Source organism: Metopolophium dirhodum, chromosome 6 (genome assembly GCF_019925205.1).
Source record: "Metopolophium dirhodum isolate CAU chromosome 6, ASM1992520v1, whole genome shotgun sequence".
Taxonomy (NCBI): domain Eukaryota; kingdom Metazoa; phylum Arthropoda; class Insecta; order Hemiptera; family Aphididae; genus Metopolophium; species Metopolophium dirhodum.
Window position 1 is genome coordinate 830,241 of NC_083565.1, and position 15,115 is coordinate 845,355.

At 29.4% G+C, this 15,115-nt stretch overlaps 2 protein-coding genes across 6 annotated transcripts; one reads left to right on the forward strand and one right to left on the reverse strand.

Annotated features, from left to right (window-relative positions):
- Nucleotides 1-92: 92 nt before the first annotated feature.
- On the forward strand, nucleotides 93-6,063 carry LOC132946470 (protein HEXIM1-like). 4 transcript variants are annotated; one of them, XR_009664711.1, is made up of 6 exons: nucleotides 93-577; nucleotides 1,671-2,089; nucleotides 2,271-2,592; nucleotides 4,212-4,297; nucleotides 4,853-4,968; nucleotides 5,514-6,063. XR_009664711.1 is itself a non-coding variant. In XM_061016478.1 (3 exons), the coding sequence occupies exons 1-3, from the start codon at nucleotides 311-313 to the stop codon at nucleotides 2,572-2,574; spliced, it is 990 nt and encodes a 329-aa protein (XP_060872461.1). In that variant the 5' UTR covers nucleotides 93-310; the 3' UTR covers nucleotides 2,575-2,682. The 4 variants fall into 4 exon arrangements, 1 of the variants encoding a protein (XP_060872461.1); XR_009664710.1 differs by having other exon boundaries at nucleotides 4,853-4,934; XR_009664712.1 differs by having other exon boundaries at nucleotides 4,853-4,930.
- Nucleotides 3,112-10,643, reverse strand: LOC132946471 (uncharacterized). Of its 2 annotated transcripts, XM_061016480.1 has the most exons (8): nucleotides 10,252-10,643; nucleotides 10,067-10,155; nucleotides 8,712-8,812; nucleotides 8,237-8,349; nucleotides 6,865-6,980; nucleotides 6,534-6,771; nucleotides 6,264-6,411; nucleotides 3,112-3,605 (listed from the first exon to the last, which is right to left on the reverse strand). In XM_061016480.1, the coding sequence occupies exons 2-8, from the start codon at nucleotides 10,150-10,152 to the stop codon at nucleotides 3,421-3,423; spliced, it is 987 nt and encodes a 328-aa protein (XP_060872463.1). In that variant the 5' UTR covers nucleotides 10,153-10,155; nucleotides 10,252-10,643; the 3' UTR covers nucleotides 3,112-3,420. The 2 variants fall into 2 exon arrangements, with proteins under 2 accessions (XP_060872463.1, XP_060872464.1); XM_061016481.1 differs by lacking the exon at nucleotides 10,252-10,643 and having other exon boundaries at nucleotides 10,067-10,205.
- Nucleotides 10,644-15,115: the final 4,472 nt, after the last annotated feature.

Consider the following 15,115-nt stretch of genomic DNA (forward strand, 5'->3'; position numbering starts at 1 on the left):
GGAACGCGACCCCTCCACCCACCGCCGAACAACTCCACTGCTGACGAGCGAACGCGAACCGTCCAGCGCCACCGACTGGCAGACGGCAGTCGAAGTTTGACTGCTTTGGCTTGCGGACGTGCGTTCGACGTACCTACGACTACGCCCCCTAATCGATAACGACACCGTTCGTTTTCGTTTGCCGATTCGAACGTAAACCGTTCGCGTCACAAACGCCTCATCCGTTTCCAGTCGATTCCTACGATCCACGACCGTTCCGAGAGACCTGGGAGACGTGCGACCAGGACGACAAAAACAACAACAAATAACAATGGAAGAAGACCAAAATGGCGTCGTCGTCGCCGCCGCAGTCGTCGGGCGGCCGCCGAACAGCGAAACCTGCGGAATGATCGTCAACCACGGTAGCGGCGGGGACGGGCCGACGGCTACGGCGGCGGCCGCAGCCGCAGCGCCTCCGACACCAGCACTCCCAGCGGCGGCGGCAACAGCGTTCGGAGCCCCGGCGCGCCCAGCGCCACGGTACGGCGCCCATCTCAACTGCAACAATAACAATTCGGTCATCAAAGGGCAGCTAAAGGTACATGTGACATGTCGTTCATAACTAAGTAACCGACTTTTCCCCACGCTTTATCATCCTCAACGGCTACACCGGGTTTTCTGATTTTCTTTGTTCCCTCGATGGCTCGATGTCGAAGAGCAAACGTCTCTAGGAAATGTCGGCGGACGTACGTGTACTCGTACATTAGGCTATTTATTCGATAATATTGATATCCTCGAGTAAATCTCGTCGGCCATCGATGAGCTTTAATTTTTTTCACGAACTCGCGGCATATCGGCTCCTAACCGACTCACAATAATAGTTACAATAATTTTATATTTGCGTACATACGCCACAGTTTGATGTGAGTGCTGTTCGTGTGGAATGAAATGCACTAACCAGTGTGCCAAGGACGACCACTATTATAGACCGATTATAGAACATGTTTTTTTTCTTCGATTATTATTGTTGTTGGTTTACAATTCCAGTGCGTTATGGCTGAAAAGTATTGCGTCGAAATTAACTCTGCTGTCTAGTTGACTTGAGATGACTCGTTCTTCAACCTTTTGCGACCTGTAGATTATTTTGGGAATTTTTCAATTAAAATAATCGTCGATTTGTTGATACTACAATATTATTACCCATGCACGATTTGAGGTAATCGTGTGTAAGACTAGATAATTTATTTGGAGGAGGGGAAGTTTTTAAAATAACATTCAAGACTTCATAATCCTTATCGAATTATAAGAAATAAGCTAAGTTTAAAAAATACCATTAAAGTGCTGACTATCATTTATCTTATTATATTTGGCACTCGACAAAAATATATTACTTACCTACCTCAACACAAGATTCTTGTGGTTCTGTTGCATTGTTTATTTACATTTCAATTGCCTGAACCTATGAATAACCCTGGAAGTACAATCCGTAAACAATGTATGCTTATGTTGCAGCATTATAAAAATGAAGAATTAACATTTTTTTATCATATTTAATGTCCTAAAATGTACCTTATTTTTTATTGAATTATATCCACCCTGATTATCCAAATTGAAAGATCAACTCTTTATAAATCAATAGTTAGTACTAACTTTTTTTTTCGTCATTTTAAAACTAATACAATATTTTATAGGGTCCCGGTACTCTAGATCACAGAAATAGACGTACGCGTCGTGGTAAACGTAAAAGCAGAAAGCAAACACCATACATGAAGGATGGAAGATTATATCGAGACAAAGCTGTGGCTCCCAACAACACTAATCAGTTTTTAATGGATGATCATAATGATGGACCAGACATAGATAAAAAACTGTTAGCACGGTACAGCAATGAAAATGGGCGTACAAGAAATTCAAGTTACACTAGTGTCGAATCTGAAGGTGAACAGATGTATTCTTCATCATCAGATGATGGTACTTCAATACAAAAGGAGTTTATTGATACCTACAGACTTGTTCAAGAAGAAGAGTTGGCGGTGTTAACTAAAAACGAACTCATTCAACGAGTGATTGAGCTTGAAGAAAAAATACAAATGCAAGAGTCTAATAAAAGGTAAAAAAAAAAATTGCATGTAAAATAATATTTTATTTAATACCAATAATCACTAGTTAACTATAATAACTTAATATTATTTTATGTCATTTAAAAAATATATTTTCTTAAAAAAATTATAATTTACAAATATATAGGAAAATATAAAACATATATAAGTAATTATTTTTATTTAATATAGGTTTAAAAAAAATACGGTTACATATTTAAATGGCATACCTAAAGAAGAAGATGAAGATAACTCTATTGATTTAGAAGAATATAGAACATTGCAAGTACAGAATAGAGAATTGATAACCCAAAACAAACTGCTGCAAGCCGAAATTGAAGCCCTTAAACAAATACAAAGCAAGATAAGGAATAATGATTCTGATAGCTCTATAGATAGTGAAAGTTCATCAGACTCCAGTAGTTCTTCCAGTTCATCAGATGGACAAGAAATAGAAATGAAGTTCTTATTACGGAGTACTGGAAGAGACGATTGATCAGTCAAGTACCAAAATGTAAATGCTTTTTCCTTGTAAATATAAGTATAAATATATATATATATATTTTTTTTTAAGAACAGCTTCTGATAATACTTTTTGTTAATATTAAGTTTTACCCATTCTCCAACAAATAACAATTTGGTTATTTTTTGAAACTCATTGTATTTTAATTTACCGGTATGTTACATAATATATTTTTTTTTTATTTTGTGTAATTCCGGTAATGATCTCGAGTATTATAAATAATTTATGCTGAATACTTTGGTTTTACCATTATAAATCAGAATCGCAAACCCTTTAAAATTTATTATATATGTATAATTTTTTTTAAATAAATAATTGCAAAAAAAAATCCTTTAACAATAAATCGATTTTTACCTATTTATAAAACATAATAAAATGTTAAATCTCGAAACATCCCATGTTTTTACAGGGATGGCGGCAATGTTGCGATATATGTTGTACCTTTGTTTTTTTTTTTTTAATGTAAGGTTTAAAATAAAAAAATGTATAGAACTGTTACAACACAAGTAGTTAAAATTTCACTGGGTTTTATTTTATTTAGCATTTTACACATTTGTATTGAAACCATAGCAATAGCATAATACCAGCTCAATCTTGGTATACTACTTGTAACCCAATACTATCTTGGCTTTATTAAATATATGCTATTTGTAAATTAAAAATACATAAATATATACTTATAACATCACTTTGAATAAAACAAATAAAAAATCATTAAATTGGTACAGAAAAAATAAATAAGTTACTGTTAGGACATAAAATCAGGAGTTACAATTTTAACAACACTTATAAAATCGGCAAAAAGTTTTAAAATGAATATTAATGTTCTGGAGTGTCAACCATCAGATACCAAAATTTGCACAACAAATCGTCTTTGACCTGCTGCTCTTTAATGGTATCTTCTTTATTAACCATTAAAATAAAACAAGCTTCTAAATAATGTCTTGTTTTGAAATAGCTTCTAGTTAGTAGCTCTAACAATTCTGTCATCTCCAAAGTAGTATCTATAAATGAATAACATAAGTAAATTAAATTTGCTTATCCTTCTTACTTTATACAAAGCATGGCAATAGTTTAGAAGTCAATAATACCCAAATATATTATTAAAGGAAATTTTAAAAGATTGTATAAGTACGACATTTAGGCATGTTATGTCATCCGTAAATCTAATAAAGTAAGTAAAACCATCTTATCTAAAAAAATTCTCACTAATTGGATCTCAAACAATAGAATATTAATTATGTAATATAGATGTTAAATATGGCTATGGTACATCCAAAACATAATATTATATGAAAAGGGTATACTGCCAATATATTTCTATGATAATTTAGCTTTAACATATTGTACAGAATTTTCACATTGCTTTATAAATTATATTATTTTTGGTATAATAAAACTACACATAAGCAAATTTCAGTTTTAAAATAAGATACCTTGTAGATTATATCATTATAATCATACATTTGACAAATTGATTTTAACATTTTAAAGAAGTTTAAATATCAATTTTTGATAAAAATATTACATAGTATATAAAATTGAAATACATATATGTTACTAATAAATATGTTTATGCAATTTGTGTGATCTGTTATATTATGTTTCAGAATGTTTAATGTGAACTGTGAAGTTTGGCAGTGATCACTGTATTATGGAATTTAGTGATAACTTGTACCTAACATATAACCACCAGGTAATTCATTTGTGAAGTACCTAAGTAATACTGTAGTATTATGTGATAAATATTTAGCACTACACTACATACTATAAATGAACTGGGTATTATTTTGTATAGAAACAAAGTTACTTCCATCACATTATAAGGTAGAGATATTAACTTTTCCCATTTGTATACAAATGTATCAAAACATTAAGAGAGTTGCTGATGAAAGTAAGCATTTAATCCTAAGCCGTTTTTAAATGAATTTAATATTTTGAATAATTACATAATATTTAATTTATTGTTCGGTTTTTATAAATTTGTATTAATATATAAAAGATTTTTTAGATGGCTTTTTGGTTGTATAAAAATTAAGATAATTATAATGAAGGTAATCCACTAAATATAAAAATACCATTTTACAATTTTTATTATTTGTTGTGGATACTAACTTACTTACTAGTAAATACTAAATTTAAAAGGAGCATTTAAATTGTATTAGTGAAGTAATATTTAAATAATATTCCATTATGAACTATGTACTGAACATGGACCATGACAATAAAAAAAATACTAATTTTTTTTTAGATTAAACATCTGCAGAAAATGACAGCAACTGGTGTATATTGACGTCAGAAACAAATTGTTTGCAAAATAGACAACATAGTAGGTAAAGAGACAAATTGTTCTATTGATAGTGAACAGTAAGTTGTTTTACTAAAATACAATTAAAAAATAATTCTCAATTAGTAGTTTTTATTACTAAAAAAAAAAAGTTTTAACATAAAAATTATATTATTAGTCGAGTATGTGATGAATTTTTAGATAATTAGTCTTGCTGAATATAGTAATATATATAATTATATAATAATAATGAACTTAGTACACATAAATTAGCAAATTTATGTAAGTTGCCCTAATTAATTTGTATATTTAGTAATTTTTATTGCAAAGTTTGCAGCATTTCTTTTTGAAAATAATAATTTACATTAAAACCTAATGGAAAAAACAGATAATCTACTAATTTTATTCCAACTTTCATTATTGGCTATGGGAAAATTACAGACAAAGTTAGGAAAGCGAGCGTGCTAAAATATAAATATAACCTTTCCAATTATTTATATAGCACTTACACATTTTTACCAAGCACCTGTATCCTACAGTTTAATATAACAATAAGCAACAATACTATTTTAGGTTGAATATGTAACATACTATTTAACTAATCAATTTATATAATTTATCATAGGTCTTTGGACTAAGGTGTCATGACTTAATGAGGCAAAAAACTGTATTGATGATTCAGAAGTTTTTCCAAAGGCCAGAACGTGTGGTCAAATATCTCCAGGAATTCACTATTATTTATAGATAAATACATTTTATATGTGAATGATAATTATTTCTCAACCATACATCTGAATTAAAAAAATATATATATGAAGTTTTAAATTTCAACAATAAGTATTCTTTTGAACAAAGCTGCTAATAGTGATGAAATCTGAATTAAAACAATTGATATTTATTTTTTAATCATATTACTTATATTATTATTTAATATGTCGTATTTTTATTATTATAACAAATATCTCATATTAAGTCAACCAAATTGATATTAAAATCTTACTATTTTTTTTTTTTTTTTTTTTTGTAAGATACAAAATAACATTTTTAATACTTGCTCTACCACCAATGAAAACAATATGGAGTCGACAAAATGTATGCTGACATTATTAAAGTATTGTGAACTGTAAACATTTACTTAATTATTATATACAAATTGTTAAATGTTAATTTTTTTAGATTGAAATCTTTTTTTTTGAATACCCTACAAAAATTCCATGTAATTTGGAAAACCAGTATCCATTGTTAATTGATTCCTGATGGCACGATACTTATGTTATTTTTATTTAACTGATTCCATATAAGTATATAACTACATACATACTTGCTTACTTAATAACCAGAAAATAACTAAACATCAGAATTAAGGTTGACTTACTACATGGTGACAAGTCATACATCTTTGGATTAGTACTCATCTTTTGTAATAGGATTTTCCATGATTCTAACGTCTCCATGATATCTTTAAAAACAGATATATTTTGATTGGATAGTATGCATTTCAATAAAACCAATATTTGCATTGCCTGCATTAAATAATAATAGTAATTAATATTTAATGTTTATAAATAACATAACAAATTATGATGAAAAACTATATTGAGTTGATTAATTAATTTATTTAAAATATCCATTAATAATATTTTACCATTAAATAGTCATCTCGAATTGTAAGATAAATTCGTTCTGTTTCTGTCACAGATTGTCCAAATCCCATGATTCGATTACAGGTATCTAACACACCTAAATCAACTTTCTCCATATAATGTTTGTAATATAACCACATATGTAAGTAAATTTGTTGTATTTCGGATCGTAGCTCAGATGAATGTTCAGTAATTAAACATAGTTTCCATTTTGAATCGTTTATTGGTGCTTTCATGATCCTAAAATAATTACATATTTTGTTAATGCAGATGCATATACAGGATTAGAAGAATATAACAAAATAAATATATTAATAAAAATAATAAATTTACTCAAAACATATTTTGTAAAATGGTAAAATTTCTGATGAGCATTTGTTCACTGTTGAGTTCTTAAGGGAATGTTCTTGGAATGAATCAGGTTTCTTGTAAATAACTTTTGGGCAGAGCTTTAAAAGAACAAATTTTTAAATGTATGTATATCTCAAGTACTGTTTCTGTTAATTTATAAATATGTACACAATGGTTGTAGATTGGTAACATAATTATATTTATAATAATTAATTAACATATTTAAACTATTGTATTTTCATGCTTATAGACTATTAATTTTCCTAATTTTCAGTTTTCATTTGCACACGTGAGCCATGTGTTATTGCACGCGAATGGATTCTTCTTCATCATTTGCCAATTCTTCCGGCTTATCAATCCCAAGTACCCAGAAAATCTGGTTGGTTTCATCTATCCACCTTTTCTTCGGGCTGCCCAGAGCCCTGTCCCTTACCTTCTGGTTTTCAGTTAAGTGCATCCTTCATTATGCCACTCGATTTCCATACGTGTGCCAGTCAACTCATTTTTCTTCCTTTTCTTTTTAAGTTTTTGTATAATTACCTATCCTTTTCCCCCAAAAGTTCACAAATTTGTATATCTAACTAAATTTACCAATAGTATAATTTTATTCATAAAAGGTTGGCATAGATACGGCATTTCTGGCCCGAATTTATATCCCAATCCGTCCCTGGATATACAGTGAGTACCGCTTAATGTGATCACATTGGTCCAGGTCAATGATTCTATAAACCAATTGATTCCATAAAGCATCTTTTTTTCAATATAATATTTGGTTTGGGATTTTCATTTTTGATTCCAATAAACGGTTGATTCTATAAAGCAGTGATCACATTAAGTGGAACTCACTGTATATAGTGTTTTATGCTAAAAAGGTCATAATTATAAACATAAAAGTATTATTGGTAAAATTTAATATTTTCCCAATGAAATTCCATACACTTTTTTTTAGTAAGAAATACATTTATTTATGTTGGGGTTTTGAAGTACATTCAACATAGTGATAAGGATAAATTGTTAAATTATGAATGAAAAAATTAATTTCTTGTCAGTTTTATAGTGTATTATTTTAATGAAGAAAAATCTAACTTTTTTTATAATCTAAATCATTTAACTGTCACATTTTTTTTTAGATATATATGCACTTTATTTGTTTTAAACTACTAATTATTACTATAGTTAAAATCCTTTTTATTGTATCAATAAGATCTCCACTTAAAATAGCCTATACGTTTTAGTATAAAAGAAGGTTATAATCTATATTTAAAATGATAATTGTTTTTTAACAGATAATTATAATAATGAGATTTAATCAAAAAGCTTCACATAAAAAAAATAATCAAATTAATAGATTTACCAGAGCTTCTTTCTTATCCAAGAAATTACTTAGTACAATAGTTTCATTGCTCATCATCATTAATTGCTCGTAGTAAGATATTTGCTCTTCATTTGGTAGCTCAAATTCAGGAACTAGAAAACAATAATTAACTTTAATTCACAAAATAAATGATATGTTAATGAAAATTAAAGTAGATGGATTACTTTTTAAAATTATGAAAATTATCTATTAAACCATACATTTTTTAGAATAATCTTAACAAATATAATTGAAAATGAAAATCTATAAAAATATGTTGCTTTAATATGAAACTGAAAGTATTCACAGTAATCGCACAGTATTTACAACAAAAACTGTTTTTTCTTAAATATCAGCCATTAATAATCTTAATTTGTTAAACCTTAATTTTTTTTGAACTAAGAACTGTGAATAGATTATACAAAATTGATGGTTCAAGGTTTCATAGTTATAAATAATAATTTATGGAAGTTACCATTTATAGGATAGCTTATGTTGAGAACATTTCTTCGAGGATCATACACTTCAGATTGCATACACAAGTAAGGATTTTTATCACTTCGTAACTCAACTCCACTAAATATTAAACACATACAATAACTAAGTTAAAAATAAAATATTTAATTGATTTAAAAAACAAGAACGTACCTATAAATATATATCGTTTAATTTAAAGGTTATTAATACATATAAATTTAAAATTTAATGCCACCTTAATGACCGTACATGAACTTATTTTACTTTTTAAAATATTCATATTTTTGTTAACTTACTCTTGTTCCTCTAAAATTCCTCTAATCTTCTATCAAACAATAATCTTTATTCATGATTTTAAAATTTAACAATTTTTCTTTAAAATTTTCCATACACATATTATTAGGTTATATCTTGTGAATATATTAAGATACTAGCTGTATTACTGGGAATGAATGAAACCGAGATGGACATTTCACAGGTGGTAATAAGTAAATTTTTTTTCTTATGTGTAACCAATATTACAAACTGAAATTAAAGGGCATTTGAAAATATGATCTTTATGTAAGTACCTTTATTTTAAAACTCCAAAAACCAAGATTTGAAAAAATGTATTCTTAAATCAAAAATTGGGGTGAGCATGCTTGTGCACACTTATATAAATTAACTATTAGCCAAAATGACAAAATATAATACAATACAGAATATTATATCTAATTAATCATAATAACATTGCAACTCTATACATCATAAATCACAAAAAATATTCAATTTTCATGAGCCGAAATAAAATGTATGTGTGAGGCAATAGTCTATGCTATAGGGAAGAAAATATGAAGCTACAAACCCTCCAGAGTCTTGAGGAATATATTGATATACATTTTAATTAAAAAGATTCAGTTATTTTTGGGTCTATGGCAGACTTGGAGAGAAATATTTATTTAGAAATAGGTATATTGCTTTGTGCTGAATTAATACAACATTTAACTGTATTACAATTTACAATTTACAATTTATACCTATATATCTTCTATCAGGTAAAAGTAACTATTTCTAAGTTACCAATTATTTTTTAAAGCAGGCAATTAATGCAACCTATACCTAGTATAAAACTTATAATATTGAATGATTATAAATTATAACCAATATTAAATAGGTAGTAATATCATAAATAAAGCGAAAATATAAATCTGAATATCACATCTAAAAGTTCCTAGTTAGGCAGGTATTTAACACATTCTTCATTTACACAAATAAGGATCTAAAAAGAAGTAGGTAGGAGGTACCTATTTTTTTAATAGGTAGGTACCTGCTAAGAAAAATATAATAAAATAAACAAGCAAATATAGTAAGTACCGTGAATATGCATAAGCTGGAAGTCCTTCTCTTAAATTTTTCTTCCTTCCGTCCCTGTCGAATTGTGGATTGTAATTTGCATACATCTTCTATAATTCCACAAACATCAAAATTACATATTATAATAGGTACTACGTTAAAACGGAAAATAAATAGTATCATATGCTAATGAATATTGCACTCACAAAAACAAAGTAGGTCCCTATATCGTTGACTACAAGTAAAACGTATGAACCTAACCTACACGGAAACTAATGGAATTATCGTTCAACGTCTGACGTAGTGACGTTATAACAATAATATTATGAATATCGTTGTAGGTTATAGTTTTGTGTCGAAGACGGGTAAATTCGGTTGACAAAACGAGATTTGAAATATGGAAAAGTACTGTACTGCAATGTTTGACGACGCTACAACTCCACGGTAATTATAATTATTGGACGACATCAACGGACGACGGACCGAGTGGACGGCTCAAGCTTTGGACAGTCCTGGAACTCGACACTAGGAGTCGCGAACGGAACGGTGGGATTCGGAGAACTGTGGTCGTAACTCGTGTGTGGACAGTGTACACATGTGGATGTAGTTATCGGCCATTAGTATAGTGTTAGTATAGTGTAGTGTTATCGCGCTGGATTCCAAATTTAACGTTTGCCACAAAAATAGCTACCATTGTAATGCGGTCTCTACTATCTTGATTGGAGAACTACCTAGTACAGTAGTTCCTGGTAAAGCAAAGTAGGTAGATTAAGTACAGATTAAGACGTATAATTTAACTGCAGCAGCAGCTATTAAACTACGTACCAGTATTATATTTTATTTATATTTTATTAAATATTAAATATTAATATCGACTTTTCGTTGTTTTTCTCACAACTCATAACGCTTAACGATCAGTTTTACCAATTGATTTCTAAGATACACGAAATTCCTATTTTCATCCAAATAATTTAATTTGTATTTTGGACGATAAATATAGGTATAATATTAATTTTATGGTTTCGTCTAGAAACAGTGAAGTATAATGGTATTTTCATGATGTTTCATAGTAAATTCCAGTAGTCAGTTTAAACCAAAAATTGAGTCAATTTGATAAATTTGTATCAAACGTGAGATACATTTTCAAACGTTGTAATCTACATATTAATATGTATACCGGAGTAAATTTTTACGAAAAGCTAAACAGCATCTGACTAGGGAATTATTGATCTTTAATTAAAGCAGGCTTATTAAGTTACCTATTATTTGAGTACCTATTATTCGAGAGATTGAAAATTATTATTGTTTTATTAACAATTTACTTGTTAGTTGTTACCACGATATATCTTAAATCGTGGTTGTTACACTATTATGCCCTATGGCCTATGTCAAATTATGCGCAAATTGACTAAATTTTTTGGGAGACTTAAGCCCCCCTCCTCAAAGGCCATATTGCTTAGTACCACAGAATATAAAAATTAGTACTAATTACTAGATTTTAAACTGGGGGGACTTGACCGACATTTGTGGGGACTAAGTCCCCCCAAGCCCCCCCCCACTATTTGCGCCAATGGCCATAGCCTATAAAAAACATGGTCATAGAATCTGACAGTCAAATCATTAGGTACTTTGGTAGGCACAGCACGTTACGTAGCGTAGCATAATAAATAATAATAATTTAATGATAATATGGGTAAGCAAGTGACGTGTTGTTATGCAGAGTGCAGACTTGAATAAAATTTGGACATTTGAGATCATATCATGTTGTTTTTATCATGCTTATGTCGGATTCGTATTCGTAGTCGGGGGTACTTTTGGGGACAAGCCCCCCAATAATTTTTTAACTTATTCAATGTTACTATAGTAGGATTTCAGCCCCTTCCCCCCCAAAAAAAATATCAAACGCTATTTGCGCTTATGGTTGGATTGTATGCTCGGATGATTTATTTAAATCATTTAATAAACCAATAACGGAATAATCAATTATATTTAAGGACCATTATGTACTATTGATTCGTTAAATGTTTAAATAGTGATTCAGTGATTGTTTATGCAACTCAGCATTAGAATTAAAAATACTCTTTTATTTATAAAAACAAATTTGAACATTCAAAATTAATTAAAAACCTACAATAATATTGATTGCTCACGAGTCACGACATATATTATATAACATATTACATATATTATACAAATTATTATTACAAATTAATTATATGAACATTATAATAACTATGTAATTTAAAAAAAATGTACTTTTAAGAGATGTATTTCAATATATATTAGATATATTGTATATTATTTATAATATATTATATAACCCTTATTGTGATAAATAATATAAAAATAAACAAATATGTTCAAAAAGAGACATTGCATAAATAGCTACGGTTTGTTTTTCTCATTCTATTATATCTGAACATTGTATGGTGTTAGACAATAAACATTTGATCTATTCAGAAAATTATCAAAAGCTGCTTTTTGTATAGTTGCTACTAAAAATATACGTACTGTGCATAATAGGAGAATTTGTCTGAATGGCACCTATGTCGATGGTATGTAGTCATTGGCGCAACTAGGGGGGGGGGGTGTGCTTTGGGTCCTTAGCATCCCCTAAAAAATCGTTGGGTGTTAGGTCCCATTGAGTCACAAAAAAACTTGGAGCTTAAGGACCCCTTAGTTCAAATGTCTAGTTGCGCCAATGTATGTATTGCAGTGTCTGGAAATGTGACATATTTGGATTTAATTGCAATGGTGGATGTATAACGGCGATTAGTAGCAGGCAGAATTGTATGATATATATATTCATATAATATACATATGTGTAGTGGTGTCTGGTGTGTTTACAATGATTTTAAGGAGCGGCCGCTCAATCGAAATTGTAAGGGTGGGTGGTAAATAACTAGGTATATATTATGTTGCTAAAAATAGAGATATCTGAGATATAATTAATATTTTAATAATATAATAATAACATAATTGTATTTAAGAATTTAAAGTAGAAGAAACTGCGAACGTCATCATTTATGATATAATATGTACAGTAGGTATCAATATAATAAAGCGATTATTATACGCAATATTATTAAAATCAACATTCCCTATGATAAATGATCATCATAAAAAATAATTCTACTAATCCAGCCATCTAAATAGGTACAATAAATTAATATTTTAAGATTTTAGTTTTTAATACAGTATTTGTATATTCAGTTTATATCAGTACCTATATCAGTTTTGGACTTCTTTAGTCTGAAAAATTAATTATTCCTTTTTTTATATAGGTTATTTATTTATTTACCTGTACATAGATATAGTTTGTTAAATGAATATAAAAATCATCTAAAAGCATGTACAAATTGACTCTTTTTTACCTCCTCAATGCACCAACTAGATAGATCCACTTTCCCATCTAACAAGATACCTACTTAAGTTGACTAACTACTTATCGTGTAAACAGACACAAAAAAAAAACACACCATTGTAAAAACAATACATTTATCTCTCCACTCAGAATCTAAAAAGTAAAATTATTACGGTGAATGGGGAGGTGGGTCACGGACTTTAGTAGGTATAATAATAAATGATTCAAACTGAAAAAAACAATTCCCTACAAATCATTAAAATAGCAATATGCATGTTTATAAATTTATCACGGCGCGTTAGGTAGGCAATTTATAGACCCATTGGCCATTACTATATAACTTTATGTTGACAAATCACAATACATCATATTATTATTATTAACATTATGTATTTAGATATTTATATAATAAGCAGATAAGCTAAGTGGAAAGTGCTAACCACTAATATTAAGTAGGTACCATGTGCCCACTACCCGCATTACACTACAATAATTATTATTATTGTGTAGTCACAAGTCACACATGAAGAGTGCCGCGTTGTCTATCGATGACCACTCTACGTGTATAAAAGGCCTGTCTATTAGTATAAGCACAGAACAATGGTATAAGGTCTATGATATACACAAATAGAGTAGTCAAAATTGAAAATAATAATGCCATTCGACTTTATGTGAGTACTAAGTATTTACTCCATTTTTTTGATTTTTAGTCGTTGTTTACGTTAAATTGTTGTTTCAGCGTAAATTTGCTTTTACATTAATATACTATTATGGGCATCGTTAATTTTTTTATCTATAACTGCCGCGAAATAACTTTAAATTATGCATTTGCCCCCCTTGTCATTAGCGGGCCGGGTATATAATATATGGGCTTGTTTGTGGCCTTTATAAAGTAGCTAATAGCATATATTTAAGTATCCCTCAGAATTCCCTCTACATATTATGTTTAATTATTTACTTATTGTTATCTCTCAAAAAAATGGGTTACTAATAGTAAGCTTATGATAGTAACCAGGTAACCTTTGATACTATAACTATAGTAACTACTAACTAGTAAGTATACCTTAGACCCATAGACCTATAAACTAATGGACAGCGCATTCCACACCACCCTGCCTTCAATGCATGGGAATCATATAAGAGAAAAAAAGAACAAAGAACGAAGAGATAAAAGAGAGAAAGAACATCAAAGGGGGTAATCATTGACGTATGAAACTAATACTAATTTCCCCACGTTCTCTTTTCTCTTTTACTCTATATCGTACCCCTGACCTCTCTCTCTAAGCGCTGTCCATTAGTTTATAGGTCTATGCTTAGATCTAAGAAGTATACAATTATGTAAGAAGGCTATTTTTATTGAGATAAATATGCAATTGTAACGTAGTGTAATGTTATTGTTAGCGAGCGGTTTTTTTCAGTTTTATTTTGGGCCGGTCAAAAATGTTGCCCTCCATTTCAAAAACTAAAATGACGCCACTGTAATTATATTATCGATTTGATGATGTAGTTTTCTATACTTTATATGTCGTTATTTCTGCGGTTAGGTCAAACCTAAACGTATGACTAGATACATGAAAATTTTACTGAATGTTTATATTTTAATTTTCTATACACCATACAATTTTGAAAATATTTTGACTCTTTTTGAACTGTTTACGGACATTGTCAGTTTTCAATTATTTTAGTTTTTTTTTCTATAAATATCA